General features: G+C 39.4%; 2 protein-coding genes across 4 annotated transcripts in view; both read right to left on the bottom strand.

The window, feature by feature from the left end:
* LOC127410382 (ras-specific guanine nucleotide-releasing factor RalGPS2-like) overlaps window positions 1-20,380 on the bottom strand; it is a 198,312-nt gene extending 177,932 nt beyond the window's left edge. For all 3 annotated transcript variants that reach the window (XM_051645616.1, XM_051645618.1, XM_051645617.1), the window contains exon 1: window positions 20,200-20,380. The gene's annotated coding sequence lies outside the window, so the exon portion shown is untranslated. The remainder of the gene's footprint in view (window positions 1-20,199) is intronic.
* Window positions 20,381-22,870: 2,490 nt separating this feature from the next.
* On the bottom strand, window positions 22,871-26,301 carry LOC127410076 (cytochrome c oxidase assembly factor 7). The gene is made up of 3 exons (XM_051645126.1): window positions 25,913-26,301; window positions 25,630-25,770; window positions 22,871-23,503 (listed from the first exon to the last, which is right to left on the bottom strand). The coding sequence occupies exons 1-3, from the start codon at window positions 26,016-26,018 to the stop codon at window positions 23,061-23,063; spliced, it is 690 nt and encodes a 229-aa protein (XP_051501086.1). The 5' UTR covers window positions 26,019-26,301; the 3' UTR covers window positions 22,871-23,060.
* Window positions 26,302-27,106: the final 805 nt, after the last annotated feature.

Genomic DNA, 27,106 nt, shown 5'->3' with positions numbered 1-27,106 from the left:
TCTGGCAAAAAACACATCATAATAAAAGCACGATTCAAAATAAAAGCTAGATGCTTGAAATTGAAGAAATCAAATACAAAATTGAATAAAAATATATTAATAATACAACTGCATAGTAAAATGTAATATTCTCTGTAATAATAATAACAATAATTAAACAATTTTTCACAAGCAAAACAGCTGTTGAATAAAAGTTACGTTAAAAAGTTATATTTTCATTTATTAAAAGTTTTAAGAATTAATTGATTAGACACCATTTTGAGTATTTAATTAAACTTTAAAACGTGTTCTGGAAAATAATAATAATTATTAAACTATAATTATAAAAAATAACTAAACTTATGTGTTCAATACCATATTATCATATTTTTGCTGTGGTATCGAAATTGGTATCGAGAACCCTGAAAATTCACTGGTATTGGTACTGACTACTGAAATTTTGGTACCGTGACAACACTACTGATAACTATAAAAAAAATCATTTCATTCAAAAAAATATAACAATGCAAGAAACCCGCATTTACATGAGTTTTGAAATAAACAGGTTATTCTCTGCTTTTGACGTCAAAACGCAATCAATCATGTGCATATTGGATAAGCTGGTAAGAACACAAGAAAAGGGGTTTACATACAAAGTGAAATCAGGGAAATAAGGCTAGGCGATAAGATGATGTAATCGGATATCGACGATATCTGGTCATTTTGTGTGGTAATTTACCAATTATTAAGTCTAGAGACTATTTCATATGGGATATTGAAATTGTACGTGTAATTGCATAATTGCACTTTGATGTGCTCAAGTATGTTCAATCAGGCTGGCTATTGAGAGGTGACCTCAGGAAAGTTTCTGGATCTTATGGTCTCCGCTGCCTGTGAGGTCCCTTTAAGAATGTAGCTCAGTGGAGAGGAACGCAAACTCTCAGTGACCTAAATGTGTTTGTTCTTCCAGAGGTTACTAGGGCAATGTGTGTGTGTATGTGAGACAGAAACAGGATTGAGGTTGTGCTTAAAAGCGTACAACAACATTTGGGATGTGCAAAATGAGTAGTGGGTTGTCTGAATGGTTAGTTGGTCAGTAACTTTTTCGTTGTTAAAATACTTTCTCATATCCCAGCTTAATATGCAGAGACAACTATAAGTAAGCCAATCATAGGTTATTTTTCTCGAAGACTGCAATCACTGTGGGTGGGTTGCACCAATAAGGATTAACCTTAAACTGAGACTAAGGGTGTGTTCACCCTTGTAGTTCAGTTCTCTTGGTCCGGACCAAAAAAGAAAATGATACATTTAGTCCTGGTTTGCTTAGCGTTCACACTGGCATTTTTAACACCAAACCTAACGATACAAAACCAAAGGCATCAGGAAAAACTCACAACCTGATTGGACAGCTTTTATGACGTACATTTTTTGACGGAACTTGCCGAACATCCAAAACAATGCTGGCTGCTGGACGAAATGCACTCGTTATATTTATATATGTATATATGGTGGTATTTTTACCAGCTGAGAACAAACAAAGAGCTAAAAATGTGTAAAGGAGTCAAAACAGCGCCAGGAATTCCTCCGTTGCACACACAAACGAAGACATGCTGCAAGGACGGCTGACGGCGGTTCCAACGCCTGTACCGAACTGTAATGGGCAACATGGCTCCTATGATGAGAAGAACCAAGTATGCTTGAGGTCAGTATTAGGCAAATTACTTTCTGTTATTGGTCCGTTTAGACGTCTTTTTTCCAGGTTGCATTCATATATCAATCGAACCGCACCAGAGTTCGTTTGGAAGCGGACCGAGATCCACTATTCAGGCGGTCTCAGTCAGCTTGTTTGGTGCGCACCAAGGTTCAGATGACAGCTTTCACACTTGTTCAAATGAACCGCACTAACAGAGCAATCGCACCAGAGTTCGTTTTAATCGAACCAAACCTGCCAAGTGTGAACACACCCTAAATCAAGGTTTATCAGACAAAACACAACTTTTTTTTGGAATTTTAAATGAAATAAATATATAAATATTAATATATATAAACTAATATTTGAATTTTAAAGTCAGCTGCTTTTTCAATTTAAATTTATTCCTTGGTCCACAAGAGGGTGCAATAAATACATTAACCATTCAGCACCGTTATATTATTGCATAGAACATTCCTATCCTGGCTGTGAAAAAAGAGCATTTCATTTTCAACTAATGTGCATAAAATAAATAAATAAGTTTTAGTCTGTCCATATTCTCAAATGTTAAGTCAAAAGTAAAATGAGGGGGGGAAACGATTCAATAGACAGTTCACATCATCACATTATCATCACGGACTTTGAAGGAAATAAAAATTATACCGTGAACACCACTGCCTCTCTCCTGGATGAGCTAAATACTTTTTATGCACGGTTCGAGGGAAATAACACACTCCCTCGCAGAGAGAGCTCTCGTGGCCGAAGCTACAGAGGTTAGTTCACTCTCCGTCTCTGTAGCGGATGTAACCCGATCCTTCCGACGGGTGAATATCCGTAAAGCCACGGGTCCAGACGGCATTCCGGGCCGCATCAGAGAGTGCGCGAACCAACTGGCTGGTGTTTTTACGGACATTTTTAACCTTTCCCTCTCCTTGTCTGTAGTCCCCACATGCTTTAAAATGTCCACCATTGTGCCTGTACCAAAGCAATCCAAAATCACTTGCTTAAATGACTGGTGTGCTGTTGCTCTGACCCCCATCATCAGCAAATGCTTTGAGAGACTAATCAGAGATTACATCTGCTCTGTGCTGCCTCTCTCTCTTGACCCGCTGCAGTTTGCTTACCGCAACAACCGCTCCACTGATGATGCCATTGCATCTACAATACACACTGCTCTCTCCCACCTGGAAAAAAAGGAACACTTATGTGAGAATGCTGTTTGTAGACTACAGCTCAGCATTCAACACCATAGTGCCCTCCAAGCTTGATGAGAAATCCTGGACTTCCTGTCAAGCAGACGCCAGGTCGTTAGAATTGGCAGCAACATCTCATCACTGACCCTCAACACTGGAGCCCCGCAGGGCTGTGCTCTCAGCCCACTCTTGTATTCCCTGTACACACGACTGTGTGGCAACACATAGCTCCAATGCCATCATTAAATTTGCTGATGATACGATGGTGGTAGGTCTGATCACTGACAATGATGCTATCTGAGCCATGGGCTGCTCTCACTGCTACCATCAGGCAGGTGGTATCGCAGCATCAGGACCCGCACCAGCCGACTTCATGACAGCTTCTTCCCCCAAGCAATCAGACTTTTGAACTCTTGATCTCCCACGATCAATATACATCTGCACAGCACTTTATTAATCTTATTATCTCACACTGGACTGTCATAATTATATCTCTCTTAACAACACACTGGCAACTGACTATCAACCGACAGCCTGAATGTCAATACAGTACAATACAACCTACTGTACATTTTATATATACTATATATACTAATTTTTTATTGTATAATGTGTATCTATGTTGTGTGTATTGTATAATGTACATTGTATGTTATTATTTGTATACTGTATCGTGTAAATCTGAAGTTTATTGTAAATTGGTATATGTCTCGTCACTGTCACAACTGCTATGTTGCTTGGAACTGCACCCAAGAATTTCACACACCATTGCACTTGTGTATATGGCTGTGTGCAATAAAAGTGATTTGATTTGATTTTTGATTTGACATGGTGTTCCACTCGCACTGATTCCTTCTTCTCCAGACTCAACTTCATAATAACAGCGAAATACCGTATTATTTTTTTATTCAGTACAGTTGTATGTTGAGTAGCAATATTCACAGATAGCAGTGGTATTCGGCTGAACTCGGTGGTGAAGCAGCTCAGACTATGAGCCCAGGCCAGGGGCTGTTCAAACAGACGGAACACAACAAACTAGAGCCGAACGCGAGGATCTCGAGACACACATTTCCAAGTTGAACATCTTTCCTGACAATGCATTTAAACAACTCATTGCTTAATCTGAGAAACTCTTATAAAGAGAGCAAGACGCAATGGCCAAAAATCTCCACCAATATTAAGGGGCTGTTCACACCGAACGCTTTTGCAACCATCCATTTGATTTTCTATGTAAAAGAGCGCTAGACGAACATCTTTGTTTCCTTTTGTTTTTGTTTATTCAGTGTCTCGTGCAGGAGTGCTGTTTTTTATGATGTGTCTAATTAAAAAGAACTTTAAAAGCATCTTGAAACACCTGCTTTTTGTTAAACTGTATTTACTGCGCTGCGTCTAGCCTTTTTTATAGCAAGAATGCGATTGATCTTAAGTCATCGTATAACAGTAAGGATAATTTTTTTTTAATTGAAATCAGATGCGTTTCTGATTTGTTTATACATTTCTCTCAGCTGCATGAAGATATTAATTTGCTTTAAATACTAGCTTTAAATATGCAACTTAGCTGGCTAACGAATGCATAAACGTGACCAGCTGGATATGAATTAATGCAAATAAATGGTAATAGATGGTAACAGTCGTGACATTTAAACATTTGGGTAGGACTTGCGTGTATTTTTGTCACATTGTTCTAACTGCTTGAGGTTAGCTTTAATCTTAGCATCCTTTTAGCCTTGTCGGCAAACATACTGCTGTTTTCATCTAATGCAGCATCTAGTCAACAAATAATTACTTTATAATGATATGACAACGTGTACTGTAGTGTACTGTATACATCCGCATCTGAAGTGTTAATGGTAAACAATAAGTGCCTTATATCTTGTTTGCCCCCTTTAAAATGGGCATGTAAGATGGCCTCTGTAGCACCCCATTTCCACCGACAGTCACCAAAATTGGTACATATATAGTTCTCATCAAGCAGGACAACTTTCATAATTATAGTCATTAGGTCCACCCAAAAGGACTTCGGACATTTTGGATTTTTTGAATATTGCAGTATCTAAGCTTTTAAATACTCCTCCTAGGTGATTCATGAGACTGTCACCACATTTAGACAACATTATGCCAAAACATTGAAGATGCTAAATTGCGAACAGATTTTGATATATCGAACGGTGTTGCCATGACGAGGTATTAAATTAATGGCGAAAAATGGGAAACCGGAAGTGTCATATCTACTGTGTGCAATGTGTGATTTAGATCAAAATTGAGATGTATGTTTAGTCTTGGGGACTAATCACATGGATTTGACTATTTTGGGTCACGGTCATAGTGCCACCACCTGGCACAATGCGGCTTTTACAAAAGACTTTAAAATAGTCCACTTATATTTACTCAAATTGCTTCAAAATTGTTTAGAATAATGTCAAATGCCAAATGCTTGTATCCACCTAGCATTGTTTTCTGAAAGCCACCGGGTGGAAATGGGCCAGTTGTGCTTGGGTCTGTCATCGCTGCTTGCAGCTATATTTCTGTATTACAATTTATGTAATTTTAATACAATAATGTAACAATACAGTCAGATACAATATAATTTACTGTACTGTTCAATAAATAAACATTAAAACTAAATATTGTTTGATCACTGTTACTTGTCATTTTAAATTAGACTCTTTTCATCCATTTCTCTAGATTTCATTAAAAACTATTTGAAATGGTTCTAGTTCTCTACAAAGTTTGTCTTTTTGAAGTTGCAGTATTTGCCGTTGTAGAAGAAGTACCTCTCACTGTATCTCTGCATTGTCAATCTGAAAATGTTTCTCTTTTTCCAATTGTAGTAATTCAAAATGATATTCGTTTAAGTCAGTTTTTGGCATTTTGGTCTTCGAGGGCCCTGGATGCTGAGCATCTCCTTCATTGACACGTTTAGTAGTGGTGGTGTGAGTGCACGGCATCGGAAAGTCAAACAAATTATCTTGGCTTTATCAAGCCAACAATGACTAAATTATTTACCGTTTCCTAATTGAAATATAGCAACATACTTTTGTAGGTTGGTGTTGGTGAATCTGGATGGTCCGCAATGGCATCATTGTCAAATGGTTTATATAATGGAGATATTTGTTGTGGGATGATCTGGATGATTTGAGACAACGGTGGACCTCCTCCCGTGAGAAAAGTTTCTCTCCTCTCCTGGACAGCATCTTTTTTCGCTTTTGCTTTTAAGTTTTTCCAAAGGTTTTAAGTTTTTCATCACATCTCGCTTGTCCTTGATATCCGCAGATGCGTTAAAAGCTGGTGCTTAGCTGGACCTACTCCTTTTTTGTTACGGTAACATTATCTGTCCTCTTGTCTTCGATTATGGTCCCATACTGTTCAATAAATTGAGATATCAAATTCTTCTCATGGCTTGTTAGTACTTCTTATGCATGGCTGCGACATTTCCTTGGCTTTAATTTGATCTGCCTTTTGTGCTGCTGATCTGTCTTATTAACAACGGTAGAAAATGTTACATTTAAAATTATTTTGCCTGCACGAGTTTTTTTTCACAGAGACAATTTTATGTTCTAACTCGAAAATAAAATAAAATAGTAATATTTTTTATTCTAATCACTGTTTAATCCATCATGGCGGCCAGACACAATTAATTGCAAGTGAAAGATTTAATCACAGGTTAACATTTTAATCACCGATTTTTTAATCCGTGTTCAAATTTAAGTGGTGCAACACAACTCGAATTAAAATAAATCCTAGATCAACAAATCTTTGATTAGCTCTAATCTCTTCTTAATTTAATCCTTATTGGTGCAACCCACCCTGTGCTCTGTGGTGCTATGAAAATTCCTGTGTTTGTTTTGAGAGACCCTCTTAGACCATCTCTTTGTTTGATCAACGGCAGGTGAGGGTCAAATTCAGAAAGATGTTTTGAAAACATTGTTTATTTTTGCAATTCCATTCGGTGGCGCTAGTCGCAGAAATAAAATAAAAAATGCCAGGGGTGTTCATTACGTCAATCAAAAGACAACAACTGGTTGATCTCATTAACGGGTGAAAAGGAAAAGAGACTAGAAAGAGAAACTACACAAAAACCGAGAATCTTAAAGATCACATTTTATTTTCCCTTATTTCAGCTTCTGCACACTTGTGGACATGTGCTCTGAGAGCAGAGTTGCGGGAAAGTAGACATGCGCCTAAACAGTAAAATACATGCAAAGGCGATTAGATCCTGGTTTCATCCCAGGATCCGAACCCGGGTTTCCCACACTGCTGACGCATCACGCTTCCAGTCACGCCACAAGGGAAGGTGAACATGCTGGAGCCAATGCAAAAACATCTGATGCTGCGAGTCAGCATAATGTGGCCAACCCTAGGGTACCTAGGGTATTCAACAAAATATGTGCTTTCATTATGTGAACTGAGACAGAGCCAATATTTTAACACAAAACTACAGTACAACTTGAGTACACAGAGGAAATTTAGTCTCAGCCGGTTCTGAAGTCCTTAAACAGGGCATGACCTACAATCCTTTGAGGAAAACCTATATGCAGACTGAGGTGGCCAAATGAACTTCACACTTCTCTCTCACGTGTTAAGAACCCAACACAGGTAAGACTAATCACACACAGAGCAAGCTGTTAAGTGTATTATGTGCAGTGGTCTGAACACAGGTGAACCGATTGGAGGATAATCTCCCGTATGTGTATATGGAGACATACAGAGAGAGAGAGAGAGAGAGAGAGAGAGAGAGAGAGAGAGAGAGAGAGAGAATATATACATACACTCACTGGGCACTTTATTAGGAACACTATGGTCCTAATAAAGTGCCCGACATGGTCTTCTTCTGCTGTTGTAGCCCATCCGCCTCAAGGTTCGACATGCGGTGCATTCTGACATGCTATTCTGCTCACTACAATTGTACATAGGGGTTATCAGAGTTACCATAGCCTTTCTGTCAGCTTCAACCAGTCTGGCCATTCTCCGTTTGACCTCTCTCATCAAGGCATTTCTGTCCGCAGAACTGCTGCTCACTGGCTGTTGTTTGTTTTTGGCACCATTTTGAGTAAACTCTTGAAACTGTTGTGGGTGAAAAATCCCAGGAGATCAGAAGTTACAGAAATACTCAAACCAGCCCGTCTGGCACCAACAATCATACCACGGTCGAAATCACTGAGATAAAAAATTTTCCCCATTCTGATGGTTGATGTGAACATTACCTGAAGCTCCTGACCCATATCTGCATGATTTTATGCACTGCACTGCTGCCACACGATTGGCTGATTAGATAATCGCATGAACAATAGGTGTACAGGTGTTCCAAATAAAGTGCTCAGCGAGTGTATATATAGGCTAAATCATACAACAATATACAACAGAAATATTCAAGAAGATTGAAGGAGGGCAATGAAACTAAGATAAAAGAACGAGGGAGATAAAAGACAGGGGAAATGATAGAGGAATGAAGAAACGAGAGCACAAGGACAGTCCAAGTTTATCATCTCCATATGGCGGACAACAGAGAGGCTTATGGGAGAGAGCTGTGACTTACCCACAGGCTTGTCTGAGACACTGCACTGCACATCTTTATATAGGCCTAACTTACTGCATACCCTGCAGACATCTATCCTTGTCTGCAAATGTTTGGGAGCCTAAACGACATCACAAAGACAGGCCATGTTAACGGCCTTAATGTAAATGTTTTCTGGTCCCCGAACACCAACAGATCAGACAACACAAGATAGACATGTTATTAGTATAACAGAGTCTGCCTGCTCTGTCTACATGTAGAGCATTTATGCATACCATTCAGCCTGGTGCTCCTGACTTTACTGTAACAGTCTTGTAGCCAGACTGTTGACTATTGGCACAAAGTCTGGTCCACATGGCAGCTTATTTTGGCCAAGAACTGTCTAACTGGACAGGAACGTGCCATCTGATTCATGTGCAGTCTGTGGACATGCCCTTTGAGGCTAACCATAACATTATGCACACTAAAGGATGACCTACTTCTGTTGAACGCCTCTGCAAATGTGTGTAGGACTTACAGCTGGTGTCTTAGACTAAATGTATTGTGATAACAGCTTGTCTATTGACGTTTCCCATGTAGCAATCCAATAGAAGATAAAGTATACTTGTTTTCATGTAGGACAGGCGACAGTGGGCCAAAGTTTACAAGTCTCTATGCGAGTATATGTACAAGAAAGAGTAGGAGTACAACCCTCCTGTTACAGGCACTCCCATTTCTCTGAAGTGCACGCCAAAACACACACCCCACACAGCTGTGAGCAAGTGTGTGTGGTGAGCGAGGGGAAGCTAGCTTTCTCAGGCTTGCTCAACTGTGACATAGTATGTGTTCAAGTGTAAAATCATGTGACCTCTTCCGAAAACATCACGTTTCAGAGTTGCTGAAAGAGAAACTTCCATGTTGTTGTTGTTGTTGCTGCTTGCCATTTGCTGTCAACCAACTGAGACGTTGTCTCTGAGGTAAACAAGCCAGTTTTGGTGGTCTTTGGTGGTCTACGTATATTGCTGAAATTCAGCTCAACAAAAAACAGAGAAAAGATAAGAGAATGAGAAGAGCTGATTCTAGAACAGACAAGATGAGAAGAGACGAGAAGACCCCATTTTTTCAAATACAGATCAGCATAACTGCATTCTGTACAGTGGCCGAAGTACACACACACACAACGCTGTTGGCATCTAACAAGGTGTGAGGCAAAATCTACAAGCAATCACCCTCTTCAGCTGACGACCTCCAACATCACACCACAAAAATCATGTGTCATGTGTCTGAAACCCATCCTGACAGAGGATGTTATCAAAGAGCCAAGATCCCATACATAACCAAACAAGGACCATGAGTACAAGCTCTTCAACTGTCTCACACGCAAACTGACCATACAAGGTGACGAAAACTAGATGAAAGGTTATAGATAAATTGCACCCACACATGCCATTTTAAGAGCGCTCTCGTACAAACTGCCACATCCAACTATTGTTAGTAATGCCTGAGGTAAATCTCAGGAAACCGTTTGAATGTGCTGCAAACTGTTTCTTGAGTTCCTTGAGTTTGAGCATCCCGATCATTCAGACACAGCAAAACTGGCTCAACCACTGGCGTGAGTTTGGGCCGTGAGATGAGTAGATTGTTCGGGAAACCTGTTTGAAAACCATTGAAAGACATTACTTTTTCCAACTCTGTTCGGTGCCGCTAGCGGTGCAGAAATGAGACACTTCAGCCTCAGCCATGTAGTGTATGAATGTTCAAAGTGTAGCATTGTCTCATGGAACACTTAATGTTTTTTTACTACATGGAAGCATTCGCCATTTAACAGCTGACAGAAGAGACGTTTCAACAAATGTAATGTGTTGCCGCTAGCTTTAACACATTAGCCAACCTCAGTTCAACACTACCTCAAACAACGTACGTATCTACACACCATGGGGTGATGGTAAAGCATTTAACTTACATTTGTAAGGTGCTGTCTTCACTGAAGTTTCGCTAGTTGCTACATTCTCTATTATTAACAATTGTTTTGTCAGACCAGCAAAGCAGCCAGTTAGCTAACTCTGCCCATTCTGCTATATAAGGCAAACTGCGAATGCTGAGTGCATGGTGTAAGGTAAGTGTGAGGTATTTATACATCATAGTAGTACTCTCTTTACTGCCTTACATTTTCGCTTAATTTAATTTGAAGAAAAAATACCATTGTTCACAATCTTTCACTGATATACAAAAAATGACTGTGTTACAGTAATGAGAATCATCACTGAAAACAAGAGGGACAGTGAAAGGTATAGTTCACCCAAAAATGAAAATTCTCTCATCATATACTCACCCTCATGCCATCCCAGATGTGTATGACTTACTTTCTTCTGCAGAACACAAATTAAGATTTTTAGAAGAATATCTCAGCTCTGTAGGTCCATACAATGCAAGTTAATGGGTACCAAAACTTTGAAGCTCCAAACGCACAAAGGCAGCATACACAGTAATCCATACGACTCCAGTTGTTACATCCATGTTTTCAGAAGCGATTTGATAAGAGTGGGTGAGAAACAGATCAATATTCAAGTCCTTTTTTCTTTTTTTTACTATAAATCTCCACTTTCACTTTCACATTCTTCTTTTGTTTTCTACGATTCGCATTCTTCATGCATATCGCCACCTACAAGGCAGGGAGGAGAATTTATACAAAAAAAAGGACTTAAATAATGATCCGTTTCTCACCCACACTAATCAAATCGCTTCTGAAGATATATATTTAAACACTGGAGTCTTATGGATTACTTTTATGCTGCATTTATGTGCTTTTTGGAGTTTCTAACCCTTTAATTGAAGTATCCTTTAAAATAGTCCTAAATGTAGGCTTCATTTTCTTTATGCAAATTATTTTATTTTTTTCTTCATTTATTTATGTATATTTTGTATTGACTTGTGGTTAAATATAACCAGGACATTTTCCTTTTTTTGTGAGAATCTCTCTGTATGGCCAGAAAAAACAAAAAAAAATACAAATTATATATATTTGCTTTCATTCAGATATCCAGACACCTTTCAGAGAAGATTTTGGTGCAAAAATTATTTGTGAATATTTTATAGGCACTTTCATGTCATTTAGGCTAGTTGCATTGCACTTTGTGAACACAGGTTTTAAAATTGTAATACCAAAAAACATACGTTTCTCATTTTAAAATTCCATGACTGTCATTACACAAAGGAGCTCTAAGATCAGTGTGAAAGTGGTTTGTCATTCCTGCGGTCATGTGGAACCCTGTTCTTGTCTCAACTGTTGCTGTGACAGACAGACAAGTCACTCTTGATAGTCCTCATCACCTCTCACTTCCACTGTCTGCCAACAGGATGACTGGCACTCACATTACCCAGGAAACTACTTACATACTGCCTGTTAAACGAGAACAAGAGTGAAAGCCTGCATGTTTGAGAGAGTTCTGTAACAAAAATCTAATTTGATAAAACAAGCAGTCTTGATTGCTACCAAACATTCCTTTACTGCCATTTTTACAAAGATAAAGCCATGGATATGTTCAGAACAGAACAGCCTACTAAATTACTGCATACTGGGTAATACATTCACTGTAAAAAAAATGTCTGTAATTTTAACAGATTATAATTTTTTTTTTAAATGATACAGTAAAAAAAGTAATTGGTTAATAGGTAGCCTAGTTACCATAACATATACAGTAAAAAATTATAATATATTTAATAAGACAATACATACCATTTTATAGTAAAATATTGTAAAAAAAAAAAAAAAAAAGAAAAACTATGAATTTAACTATAAAAATGTATATTATTTTTAACAAGAAAGTACATGTTTTTTCACGGTAAACTACTGTTACAATTATGGTAAAAAGCAATAATCGGTCATTCCCAGAAGCCCCTGCATGAACATCACATTCATTTCAATAAATTTCCCGATTTGATTCGATTCCGATTCACAAGCCTTCGATTCGATATCGATTCATATGGGAATATTTCTGTTACAATGTCCATTTTGCAGACATATGAACGAAATTCTCTCTCAGCTTATGCTCTTATATATAAGGCAACCCTTCTTGGTACAATTCGAAAATATAAATTTTACAAATTATACAGGGCTTCAAATTCGGCACAGGATTGTGGGTATTGCGCACAGTTTTAACCATTCCTGCACTGGGCCGTAGCTAGTGGGGTGAAAGGTGATAACAATTTTAGTGGGCCTCTCTGGACCTGGTTAGAACTGGTGAGAACTGACTTGAACTCTTAAAGGGATAGTTCACTCAAAAATGAAATTTTCTCATTATTACTCAGCCTCATGTTGTTGCCAACCTGTATGACTTTCTTCTGTGGAACTCAAAAGGAGATGTTAGGCAGAATGTTAGTTCAGTTCAGTTTCTTTTTATTTTCTCCCCTTTTTCTCCCCAATTTGGAATGCCCAATCCCAATGCGCTCTAAGTCCTTGTGGTGGCATAGTGACTCGCCTCAATCCAGGTGGCGGAGGACGAATCTTAGTTGCCTCCGCGTCTGAGACGTCAATCTGTCAGACCGTGGCTTGTTGAGCGCGTTACCATGGAGACATAGCGCATGTGGAGGCCCACGCTATTCTCCGCGGCATCCACATGCCCCACCGAGAGTAAACCACATTATAGTGACCACGAGGAGGTTACTCCATGTGACTCTACCCTCCCTAACAACCGGGCCAATTTGGTTGCTTAGGAGACCTAGCTGGAGTCACTCAGTACACCCTGGATTCGAACTTACGACTCCAGGGGTGGTAGTCAGCGTCTTTACTCGCTGAGCTACCCAGGCCCCTACTTTCATAGTTTTTACTATTTACAAGTATTTACATTAATATATACAACACATGCTAAATCGGTACTGTCTCTTTAAGACCACTGGCCTCCGCAAGTGAGCGCATATAACAAGAAAAGACGTGCATGGTTTCTTTAGTGCATCCATGTGTGATTAAAATTAAATCAACAACTGACTGTAAAGAACACAAAGGGTATAAGAGACATTATTCAATGACATATGGATACTTGGATCTCATCTTTGGACACACAGAATGAGTTAAACCAAGTGAATAACGTCTCCACTTTACTACTCAATCTAAAACTAAACATTCATAGACATTTTTAGTCGCATAGGGCGAGATTTGGTCGCACATGCGAGTGATTAACTTGCATTATAAAGGGTTGCCACAAAGAATTAAAGATCGATCGCGATGCATCTGAAAAATCGATATTTTTACCCAGTCCTATTGTTTTGTGATTGGGTGAGTCTCTACATGCATATTAATTATTGCTCCATGAAGGGTCACGCTTAATGAACTTAAAGTAATCAGTTTAGGCTATATAATTTTTAGGGCTGCCCCCTGATAGTCGACCAAACGTTAGTCGACGATATGAGTCTTGGTCGACCAAGTTTTGATTGGTCGGTTGGTCACAGGAAATAATCATTCAGAATCATTACCGCTTTTGCTGGTGTCACTGCGGCTCGCTTCGTGCTTTAAAATGTATATTTTAAAGGCTCATTATTATGGTTTAGTATTTCTCTGTAATGCAGAACAGTGTTAGCAATGTTACTTATTCTTTCTCAGCCCTGGAACTCAAACCATTTTCTTATGCCCGCTCAAAAAATGTATTCAAGTAATTAAATTAATATAAAAAACGTGTGACTAGTCGACTAATGGCTTAAATTAACTCCTACTAGTTGACTAGGAAAATCTTTGGTTGGGGACAGCCCTAATAATTTTATAATATAAATGGTAGTGAACAATAAAATATTCAGGCATCAAAATTACTTCCTGTAATGGCTGAAACATGCTCACTGTATTTTTTACGGTGAATATCTGGCAACCACAGCTGCTCATATTTTACTGTAAATTAACATAAAATAAAAATCAGTGTAGTATATTGTTTACTTTTATTTTTACAAATATAGAAAATTATAGGGGCCTGGTAGCTCAGCGAGTATTGACGCTGACTACCACCCCTGGAGTCGTGAGTTTGAATCCAGGGCATGCTGAGTGACTCCAGCCGGGTCTCCTAAGCAATCAAATTGGCCCAGTTCCTAGGGAGGGTACAGTCACATGGGGTAACCTCCTTGTGGTCGCTATAATATGGTTCTCGCTCTCGGTGGGGCGCATGGCGAGTTGTGCGTGGATGCCGCGGAGAATAGCGTGAAGCCTCCACACGTGCAAAGTCTTAGCACGTGTGGAGGCTTCACACTATTCTCCATGGTAACGCGCTCAACAAGCCACGTGATAAGATGCACGTATTGACGGTCTCAGACGTGGAGGCAACTGAGATTCATCCTCCGCCACCCAGATTGAGGTGAGTCACTATGCCACCATGAGGATTTAGGCATGGGAATTAGGCATACCAAATTGGGGAGAAAACCACAAAAAAAAAAGTAGTTTTGAAAATGTGTAGAGTATGCACATTATACATGCTGCAAAAACAGTACAATTACAATACCATTCCAAACATGTCCCATGTTTCCTTTTAAAAGGTTGTAAAAAGCACTAATCTGGAAACTTCTATAATCTCAGCAAAGCAAACGCAACGTTTATAGCCTGACTGTAACATAACTACAGGTCTCTGAGTGAGCAACCATCTAAATTACACAGTAGAAGTACAGCACAAGGCACACAAAGGCTAATTTGAATGACAGATGAAAATGGAAACAGTGACTGTTCGTGTACGACTTTGTATTCATATCTGTAATGCAGAAAAACAGCGTCTGCTGATAATATGTGGTCAATTCTTACGTTTCAGAGAGCCTAGGATGTGACGGCCCAATGAAACACCCACAGTCATGTTTAGAGAAGAAGATTCCCCCTGCTTAACCTCACAGGCCTTTATGACCGAGAGCACAAACAAAAATAGCCACAGAGACAGACACATGTAAGAATTTAAACACTAATGCATGGCCCAACAACAGATGCAAGGGAAAAGGCTTCAAATGACCCTGTAGCTTAAAATACACACCATTATATGAGTCAGAACATGAGACACATGCAAAGGCGTGTGATTTACGAATATTATAGAATCACGGACAAATAAGGCCTCATTCATGTGAGCGATTGTACGCACACCCATCCTGCAGGGCTCATCTTGAGTTTCAGAAAACCCCTTGTCATCCGAGTAGAGTAACAAACCAGAACAGGCCCTATGATCCTCAAACACAAGCACACACAGAAGTAAGGTAGGCCCTTGTGGGGCAGAGGGGTCCCGTTTCACAAATGTAATCTGTGAATTATCAAATTTCGCTGTAGAGCAGGGAGCACAAGGCCAGATGTGTCTCGTGTATCCACACGTTGGACCCTTAAAACCAGCTTGTGCTCAATTAGACCTAGATCTGTGCTACCAGTCACAAGTTTGGAAGATCTTTGGATGAGTTAGCCCAGATGATGAAGGAAAAGCAGACAACAAGTGGCCAGCATACATAGAAACTCCTTCACTACTACTGAAGAAGCATTCCAGGATGAACCTTATGAAGTTGCTTGAGAGAATAAATTAAGAATTTCCACCTGTGCAGCGGTTAAAGAAACAGATGCACCAAAGCGATGTTTCAGCTCTAAGCAACACCAGGATCTGCCTTGCAGTAGTTTACAAAGGACAAAGCTTTCTTATGTAGAAACAGGAAGCGCTCAGATAGAGAGAGAGACAGACAGAAAGAGAGAAGGGGAGAGAGAGAGAGAGAGAGTTCATGGGAATTAAAGCAATGCCAGATGCTTGATTCGACAACAAAAAAATTCTGATAGAAAATAGAGTAACACTGGTAATACTCTTCAGAGGCCCATAAAACCAAAGCTAAATTTAACAAAGGAAATGTAACCTTTGAATAAATTTGTGAATCGATTAACAGAGGGACTCATAGAAATGTATACTTCTCCTTCAGCCTAATTTGCCCGCCCAAATGTAGTTCAAACATTTGTGAACTAAAATACCGATTTATCGTTCTAGTTCTCGGCGTTACATACTCAGAATATAAAAAAATGAATAAACTGTATTCAGCCCTCGTTACGTTTTCAAGCACCTGTATTCAGAAAACAGCTACTTTATAAAATTTTGTAAGAATGCTTTAGAATACTTCTCTCTTGGGGGCCTGGGTAGCTCAGTGATAAAGACACTGGCTACCACCTCTGGAGTGCGTTAGTTCGAATCCCAGGGCGTGCTGAGTGACTCCAGCCAGGTCTCCTAAGCAACCAAATTGGCTCGGTTGCTAGGGAGGGTAATGTGGTTTGTTCTCGGTGGGGCGCGTGGTGAGTTGAGCGTGGCTGCCGTGGTGGATGGCGTAAAGCCTCCACACACGCTATGTCTCTGTGGAAACACGCTCAACAAGCCACGTGATAAGATGCGCGGGTTGACGATCTCAGACACGGAGGCAACTGGGATTCGTGGTCCGCCACCCGGACTGAGGCGAATCACTATGCGACCACCAGGACTTGAAAGCACATTGGGAATTGGGCATTCCAAATTGGGAGAAAAAGGGGAGAAAATCAAAAATAAATAAATAAATAAATAAATCATCAATCAAGCAAGAAACACTTTCATGCCTAATTGGGCTCATTTGAAAACAAAATCGCTGGTTAAAATTATAGCATCATGGGTTGTGGTTTTTGGGATACTTTAAAAATGGACCATGGTCGCCAAAATGTTTGATGGTAGACATTAGATAATGAACACACAACAGCCTGCTACATAGCGAGTAAATCACTCGCATTTGCGACCAGATTTCGCGCTATGCATCTAAAATATGTCCTGTATATTATTAGCCACTGGCGAGTAAATATTCAGATTTTACTCGCCAGAGATTGAGTTGTGTAGTGGCGAAGAAGAACTTGAGCTCCACAATTCTTTTACTGAATATGAAGCTGGCGATTAAGAAGCTGGATTCAGCCTCGTCTTTTAGAGCATGTTGTGTCTCGTGAGTGCACGCCCTGAAGGAAATTGACCTTATTTGGCTGCACTGGGTCTGGATCTGTCCTGATGGCGCTGTCACCATCGCTTTAGTTCAGCCGTGAAATGGCACTGACATTGCATTTAACGATGACAACTCTGACTTTGGTTAAACTGTTCCCCAGACTGTTTTCACATCATTCTCCATTTTACAGCATGGCTACAGACCAGTAACGTGCCTGTTGGATGTCTGTTAGAAGGTTAAACTGTTGCAAAACTTGAGAGGTTGTAGAATTGAATTTGAAAACTTGTAGAATAAATATTAAGTCAATACACATTATGTAAGTAAAAGTTTCCTTTTGCTTTGTTCCATGTATTTTGTGTCCAAATACAAGACCCAAGCACCCCATTTTCATTTCATGTCTTTATTTTTTAACCCTGTTATTTACAGTCAGTTGGTGATCAAAAAGATAAAAAGAAACATTATTTCTAATCATGCATTGCACAGATGAGGAAAAAACCGTGCAACTTTTCTCGCATTAATGTGCGCTGCGGCCATTCAACCATACGCATTTGCTCGCAGAGCAGCCATTCTCTTAAAGAGACAGTATCGATTTAGCGATTGTTCTACATATCAATGGCTACGTTTACATATACACCAACACTCCGATTATTGCAATAATCTGAGTATAAGGAATAATTAAGTTGTTTACATGATTTGGGCCATCCACTTCAATCCCGTTCACATGCTGGTTGCCATTACTCTGCTTATTTGCTGAGAAATGTGATGTTTTAATGCTTTTTTATAAATGAATATTTATTACCAAAAACAACTTGTTGCAAATATGTCTCTATAAACACAGCTTGGCATAAGAAATATTAGTCAGTCAGTTTGTGAGTCTTTTTGAACGATTTATTAAAAGAACCACTTCATAAGAGTCATTTTCGACTACACTGGATACGCTGTCTGTTTTGATTCACTAAAAAGAATCAGTTCATAAGAGTCATTTGTGTGTGAATTGGAATGCACGTGATGGATGTTGCGTTTCACACACAAGCAAAAACTCATTTCAAAGACGTCTTCCCTTCCCATTATTTTGTGGTATATGGACTTTTTATCTCCCCAACATTCAATTCAGACTGCAAACTGACATTCACATCTTGAATGTAGATGGGGGAGCACCACTGCTGTTGTTTTACATGAAGCCTAAAAGTAAGTGCAGCTTCTTCATTTTCACGATGTTTTTGAGCCTGTGCTTGAGTGGACCAGTTGTGCGATTTACATTGTGGTGTCACACTGTGGTAGAACTTTTCATCTCACAGCCTCCACAACAACAAATCAACACCTACTTTCTCTTTGATCACTTCCGTAGCCCGCCCAGTAGCGGTGAGCAGTGAGATAGCAGAAAGAGAGAGCGGGTCAGTCAAGAGCAGTGAGACAATCATAACAGTGCGTGTTTACTGTCAAGTCTTAAAGGAGAAGCAGCACCAAAACAGAGCGTTTCTGACAGAGGATCAAAATGAGGGTGGTACATTATCATGTTTTACAAATATATGACTGTTTTTTGTGCAAACACCTTTACTAATATGATAAGTGAACCTCAAGGAACACATTAAAATATTTTTTTTTAAGAATGCATGCCATGACCCCTTTAAAAGAAAGTAGTTAGTATTCTGCCCAACCCTGCATATATGTAAAAAATGTACATATCAATGTTTCTAAAACTGGGTTAAGGGGAAAAAAATCTGTATGCGTATGCTAACACAATCTGTTTGATTGCTCACAACATTTGACTGCTCAGTCCCATTTTAATGGCCAAAACCAGATTCCTCTTTTGATCATTCAAGCTACTTAACTTGATTGTTTATTTGATCATGTTGGGTTTCTATATAACAGTGCTCCATTCAGTTCATGAAAAGTTAGTCGCATTTCCATATATCATCAATAAGTGCTGAGGCAGACATAGCCTTCTGAATGTCTTTTTAGCTTGAGTTTACAGCAGAGACACTGAATGCATTCAATGCTATAGACCTGCTGCCTGCAGTATTTATACCAACTACCAACACGGTCCATATAAACACATTCCCTGTGTTCCTAAAGTGTGCTTCCTTTCCGCCAAGGACATTTGGGAAGCATCTACAATGCCCAAAAATGCTGTCTAGGTAGTCAGCTTTCTAAAACTTGAACTCACACATGACACAATAATACTTAAGTTTCCACTCATGCATACTAAGAAATCCTGATCAATACAATCGAAAGGTTATCAAAGCAACAGTTGAAATGGTTACCACCAGATGTCCTGTTTGAGTCTCATTTGATTTGTCCACCATACACTGACTGATCAGTTTACATTTTTACAATTCATCATGATAAACATTGCTAGAGGTGCTAAACCAAACACAAAATAGACATCAACTTGAAAAAATATCTAGGCCTATTCCTTTAAAATTCATTGTGGTAACCATAGTTTGTTCAGAGGCAAGAGAGTGAAATTAAACCTCCGTATGGAGCGTGTGCGTCTTGTGTGTCACACCCCGATTCAGGGTGGGGTGGGGGGCATGTGAAACCCCCTCCTGACAAACAACCGTTCTCCTGCAGCGATGCACCTCCATCAACCACCAGTTCGGAGAATAAACTTAATCCTGCATATTACAATAACACACAGACACACATGTACACACACCGGTCCTAACAACATATTATCAGCAGAACCGAGCATTGACCATGCAAAAGTCCCCCAACTACACACAGCCTGCGCATAACACACACACATGCACATGCACATGAATCCCTCATAAACACTCCGCATCTTTCGCATGTTAGCGGCTCTAGTCGCTGTTAATCTGTTCATTAATGCGTGCCGCTGTAGCCTGTTAGCTAACATCCCATCCCGCCTAATAACAGCAGTTCTGCGCATCACAAACACCGTCAAAACTCACCGGTTCACGACCAGCGCTGAGCTCCTGCGATGAGCTGCGGTGACCGTTACTCCGTGCTGCACGCGACTGTCCGGTAAACTGATACGATACAAAACAAAACAATAACAACGACCGCGCACCTATATTGTAATGTTTCAGCAGCAGTAGGAGCTGTGAGGGTGAATGTGAGAGTGTGTGTGTGTGTCTGTTGAACCGATTGAGGGCGGAGCTACGTGCACAGTCTGCTGCTGCTGCAGTGTTATTGGAGGAGAGCTGAGAGTAGGCGGGGCAACGGGCTTCAGTCAGCTGCTGCACCAGTGTCATTGGAGGTGAGAACAACCAGAGCATCATGACCTCTTCACACCAGGATCATGCAGGTCACGCATGTGGGGTTATGGACATGTTTCTACTTATAACAACAGAAAGCATCTTAAAAATCGAATTCAGCGCATTTTATTGTAATAAAATTATTGAAAGAGTATGGTGAATTAAAGACGTGAACTAAAGGGTTAGATACTACAGTGAGTAGACAGATAAGTTTAGATTCTACTCTGGGCACACATAAAGCTAAAACAAAAGTCATTTTTTATAATTATCAGGTTTATAAGTCTAACACAATGTTGTGTCATAGAAGGCCGTAATGTTTCATGAAATTGACTGAGGTGTAAAGAAGTACAAATACTAAAAGACTTAATATTCTCTAATACTTTAAGGGATAGTTCACCCAAAAATGAAAATTCTCTCATTATTTACTCACCCTCACACCATCCCAGATGTGTATGAATTTCTTTCTTCTGCTGAACACAAAGTTTTTAAGAAGAATATTTCAGCTCTGTAGGTCCATACAATGCATGTGAAAAATGTAAAGCTCCAAAAAGCACATAAAGCATAAACGTAATCCATGAGACTCCAGTGGTTTAATCCATGTCTTCTGAAGCGATCTAATCGGTTTTGAGTGAGAACAGGCCAAACTGAAACTTCTTTTTCACTATAAATCTTGACATCTGCAGTCAATCTTCTACATGTATCAGCAATGGAACATTTACAGCTCATTTCGTCCATTTCAGTAAGTGCTGCATGCTGTGTTGTTGTGAATTTGACCAAATTTTTAAAGGGGTTATGACCAGAATAATCTAATTTTTCTTGATCTTTTGACATACAAGAGGTCATTGTAATATAAAAACATACTGTAAGTTTCAGAACTCAAAACTTCCCCCTCAGTGCAAAAAGAGCATTTGTTAAAACCAAGCTGCCAAAACGACTCGTTCTCTACTTCCTCCACATTGTGACATTTGAATCTGACAGCCTCCACAACAATTCAATGACTTGTTTTCCTTTAATCACTTCCGCAGCCCACCCAGTAGCGGTGAGCAGTGAGATAGCAAGTAGAGGGAGCAGGTCAGTCAAGAGCAGAGAGCCAATCATAACAGTGGGTGTTTACTGTCAAGTCTTAAAGGAGAAGTAGCACCAAAACAGAGCATTTCTCATAGAGGATCAAAATGAGGGTGGAAAATGATCATGTTTTACATCTTGCCATTGCAGTCTATAAGCACAATCATGATTTCAAGATCGATTACACTACCTATAGCGCCATCTAGCTCTGTGCATGTCAAGCACTAGGAAGTGTAATCAAGCTTGTAATCGTGATCATGCCTAGAGGCTGCAATGGCAAGATTTACAGTGAATTTAAAAAAAATAAATTTGGTCTGTTCATACACAAATCCATCTGAATTGCTTCAGAAGACAATGATTAAACCACTGGAGTTTTAAGAATTACTTTTATGCTGCCTTATTGAGCTTTTTGGACCTTCAAAGTTCTGGCTACCATTCACTTGCATTGTATGGACCAACAGAGCTGAGATATTCTTCTAAAAATCTTTGTGTTCAGTAGAAGAAAGAAAGTCATACACATCTGGGATGGCATGAGGGTGAGTAAACGATGAGAGAATTTTCATTTTTGGGTGAATTATTCCTTTAATGTTTACTTAAATATTTTTCTTGTGAGCTACTTTAACTTTTACTTCAGTCAAATTCCATGAAGGTGTCTTTACCTTTAGTTAACAATGAAGATTTGGTAATTTACACAACACAGTTGACTATACTAAGAGACAAAATGTTCGATTGAGTTACATAGACCAGTGGTTCCTAACTGCTGGGTTGCACCTACAGGTCTGCACCTACAAAGCTAAATACAAATAATAAAATACAACTAGCCATATTATTATGCACAGTTAAGATATCAAAATCAATAGGTTTATCAGGATTTAAAAGGGAGGAGAAAACACCTCTGTAGGTTGAGCGTTGGCAGATGGTAACATGATGCCCTAATCTTTGAAAACCATGAACAAAACTATATGCCAAGTAAAAGAAAATACAAATTTGGTACAGTGTTGGCTCAGCAAGAAGCAGAATCAGTTCTCAATCACTGACAACAAAAAAACCCTCAAGTATTATCTCTGTGTACTATTTAGTTTGAGTGTGCTTCCCTCTTGTGGCCATTTTATGTATATTATTCATCTCCAATAGTTTATCTGCCACCTCCTGGAGGTAGTGGCAACAATATATGTAGTACACTAGCTCATGTCAGTGGCTACCTAAATAAAAAGACACACACACACAGAGAAACCAGAGCACTAAACATCCTCCACCTGTGTGTTATATCAGGTCTCAGACAAGAATCACAGTTTTGGCAGAAGAGTATCAAAGAAAACATTTATTAACATTATTGATGTTGCTTTTATAAAATGATAAGAAAGCCCATTGCATGATGCCATTGAGTGACAGCAAGCACATATGCTGTGTCATCAGGCACTAATGGTCTCGATCTATGCTTCCTGATGCATAAAATCAGTTGCACCTGACAACAACATCAAACAGTTATCTCACTCCCCAAATTTCAGCTGCCTTTCCTTCTGCTGTCCGTGGAGCTCCCGAGCCCTGTTCTTCAGCTCCTCTGCTTTCTGATCATCCTTATCCGTCCCATCGCCCAATTTGTACATTCGGCTGGCATTGGAGCAGGCCCATACGTGTCCTAGCTCACAGGCTCGCAAGGCATACTTTAGAGCCAATGGCATGTTTTTGTCCACCCCTTGAGATCCCTGGATCAAAAGGGCGCTCAGGTTGAAACAGCTGGGGGCGAAGCCTCCCTCACACGCCTTCTCATAATACTGACGAGCCACCACTGGGTCTGTGCCCCCCTCCATGGCTCTCCCGTCGTGGGCAAGCAGAGCAACATTATGGCAGGCGTCCACAGACTTCTTCCCTTTGGCGTTACATGCCTTCATAAAACAGGAGTACGCTGTCTTTAAACACTCCGTCATGCCACCTGATGTGAAAAGATGATGTCAGATGTTTAAAGGTCAGCTTATCGATATCAAAGCAGTGCACAGTCACTTGATATTACTTCTTTTCAATTGCTACAAAACAGGCTTTTAAGGTGAATCTCACGAAACTTGTCTAGAACATGTCTGGGGCATATTTCACTCCTGATAAAAAGAAAAAATAAGAAATTATTTTTTGCATAAAAGAAAATCTAGCCTATTTTTGGACCATTAAGATTTTTGCATTGCAATAATATATTGATTTCAATTAAACAAATTCTCATTACTGTAATGCAAAAAAAAGAAAAAAAAAGAAAATCTCATTCTCATTATTGTAATGTGTATTATTTTTTTTTTTTTTTTAGATATTATTAGATAATATTAAGTATTTAAACATCATGGTAATATTGGAATACTGGCTGTACAGTCTCATTCATGCTGATTAAAAAAAAAATCATAACTTAATTGGCTTTGAACTTTTTGTTAAACTTTTAAATAAATACACTTTTTACAATTGTTTTTTTTTTTTTTTTAGATATTATTAGATAATATTAAGTATTTAAACATCATGGTAATATTGGAATACTGGCTGTACAGTCTCATTCATGCTGATTAAAAAAAAAATCATAACTTAATTGGCTTTGAACTTTTTGTTAAACTTTTAAATAAATACACTTTTTACAATTGTTTTTTTTTTTTTTTTTTAAATAGAAAAAAAATGCACAATTCTTAAAACTCCAAAATGTATGCTTCATTTTTTTTTATGCAATATATATATATATATATATATATATATATATATATATATAAAATTGTATATTATCTATAGAATTACACCGATCAGCCACAACATTATAACCACCTGCCTAATATTGTGTAGGTCCCCTTCGTGCCGCCAAAACAGCACCAACCAAGCTCAACCAAGCTCAGTGAGTATTGACGCTGACTACCACCCCTGGAGTCGCGAGTTCGAATCCAGGGTGTGCTGAGTGACTCCAGTCAGGTCTCTTAAGCAACCAAATTGGCCCGGTTGCTAGGGAGGGTAGAGTCACATGGGGTAACCTCCTCGTGGTCACAATTAGGGGTTCTCGCTCTCAATGGGGCACGTGGTAAGATGGGCTTGGATAGCAGAGAGTAGCATGAGACTCCACATGCTGCGAGTCTCCGCGGTGTCATGCACAGCGAGCCACGTGATAAGATGCACGGACTGACAGTCTCAGAAGCGGAGGCAGCTGAGACTTGTCCTCCGCCACCCGGATTGAGGTGAGTAACCACGCCACCACGAGGACCTACTAAGTAGTGGGAATTGGGCATTCCAAATTGAGAGAAAAGGGGATGAAAAAAAAGGAATAGCATCACAAACATATACTGTACAGAGTGGTTATCTGAGTTACCATAGACTTTGTCAGTTCAAACCAGTCTGGCCATTCTCTGTTGACCTCTCTCATCAACAAGGCGTTTCCGTCTGCGGAACTGCAGCTCACCGTTTTTTTTGTTTTGTTTTTTTGGCACCATTCCAAGTAAATTTTAGCACCAACAATCATGTCACACTCCAAATCACTGAGATCACATTTTTTCCCCATTCTGATGGTTGATGTGAACATTTACTGAAGCTCCTGACCCATATCTGCATGATTTTATGCACCGCTGCCACACGATTGGCTGATTAGATAATCGCATGGATGATCGTTGGTGCCAGATGGGCTGGTTTGAGTATTTCTGTAACTGCTGATCTCCTGGGATTTTCCGAATGGTGCCAAAAACAAAAAACATCCAGTGAGTGGCAGTTCTGCTGACGGAAATGTCTTGTTGATGAGAGAGGTCAACAGAGAATGGCCAGACTGGTTCGAGCTGACAAAGTCTACGGTAACTCAGATAACCACTCTGTACAATTGTGATGAGAAGAATATCATCTCAGAATACTATTCTGAGATGCGTGTTGGCGCTGTTTTGGCGGCACAAGGCAGACCTACACAATATTAGGCAGGTGGTTTTAATATATTTTAATATATTATATATGTAATTTAATATTATAATAAATTGTATGGTCTCTACTGTGGCATTCATAATACTTTCATTACTCAATTTCAGTAATAATTAATAATTTCACTAAGCCCAGGATTGGCTTTACCTTTGCCAGTGACATGATAAGCCCCAAGCTTATAGCAGCTCTCTCCATATCCATTCACCTGGCAGTTATGCTTGAGCACCTGAGCAGTGGACTCATAGTTCTTCTTCACACCCTCCAAATAATCTGCCAACCTCTGACACCCTAGTACATAAAGAAATGAATAATGAAATAAGATAAGACACATAAAGTGGCAATGAATGTAGTAGTAAAAATGTAAGCCAGAAAAATAGGTTCGAGATTTAGTTCAGCACCACCACGATGAGACAGCGCTCAAACAACCTACCTTCAGGGTCTTTCTCCCGGTAACACTGATAACTATATTCCACTCCTAAATTATCCAAAAACTGCTTGACCTCCTTTTCGTCCTCAAAGTTAATTAAGCCGGCCATTTGTTAAGAGATTCACGACCACTGTGTACACAGCTGATTACACTGAAGGTCTTACGTCAAGCAACTTTTGACCTTGATCAGTGACTAGTTGTGCAAGAAAAGGAATAATCAACGCATCCGTTGATTTCAAAAATGAATAGAGTACAAAACACAGAGATCCGTTAAATACAAATTAGACGTGCGTTGTGTGATACTGAAACACTTATAAAACAACGTGCAAGTAAAGCGCACGCACAGAAGCAAGATAACGCTTCCTACTTTGTCAATTGTCACGAACGGGGTTCCGTAGATAACGCCCACAGTTCCCGCCCATTTTCTACTTATTTTCATAAGCCAGAGCCCTTTTACAACCAATTAATAGCAGAACGCGGCGATCCCAGTTATTGTCTGGGCGCTACACTGGCGAGGAAACAAGAGGCCGTTCCTTTTTATGGATGTCTATGGAGGTGAAACTTCAGCGTGCTGAATAAACTGCTTTTGTGAGGAAACAGCTCGTCACTTAATTAACTGACCACCTGTCTGCTAATCTTCAACATGTTTTACACTATACAATCCTTTTATGATAAACTATATGTGGAGTTTACAACGATAAAATGTCTGTTTATAAGAGAAGACACGGACAGTTTTGCGACATGTAGGTGCCAGTTAACGGCTCTCCCCATTCGTTTCCGCAATTACGCTGGTTGACCGCATGATAGAGCCGCGGAGGTTGTTAATACAATAAATAGAGATTTAGCTCTGCATAAGCGGCTGTGAAGGTAGAAGGTAACTGTCCGGAGGGTTAAAATTCAGAAATGTGAAGCTTATAATAATAATAATAATAATAATAATAATAATAAAAGAACCTGCATGCATTAATTCTTCTGTTAAAACGTGTGTATTATTTGAGCCGTTTAACGGGATTGTTGTGTTGTCATGGCAACGAAGTTGTAAAATTGCATATAACTTCATACACAAAAGGTTAGTAAGTGATTATATCACCCTAAAATCATGTTAACACACATATTGTTTACCTCTTGTGGCTATACTTTTGAAACAGTAAATATTTTAACGTTTACAGATCGGCCCCATTCACTTCCATTGTAAGC

The sequence above is a fragment of the Myxocyprinus asiaticus genome, chromosome 19, assembly GCF_019703515.2.
Source record: "Myxocyprinus asiaticus isolate MX2 ecotype Aquarium Trade chromosome 19, UBuf_Myxa_2, whole genome shotgun sequence".
Lineage (NCBI taxonomy): Eukaryota > Metazoa > Chordata > Actinopteri > Cypriniformes > Catostomidae > Myxocyprinus > Myxocyprinus asiaticus.
Note: the sequence above shows the minus strand (reverse complement) of the source record. Positions and strands in the feature narration are given on the sequence as shown.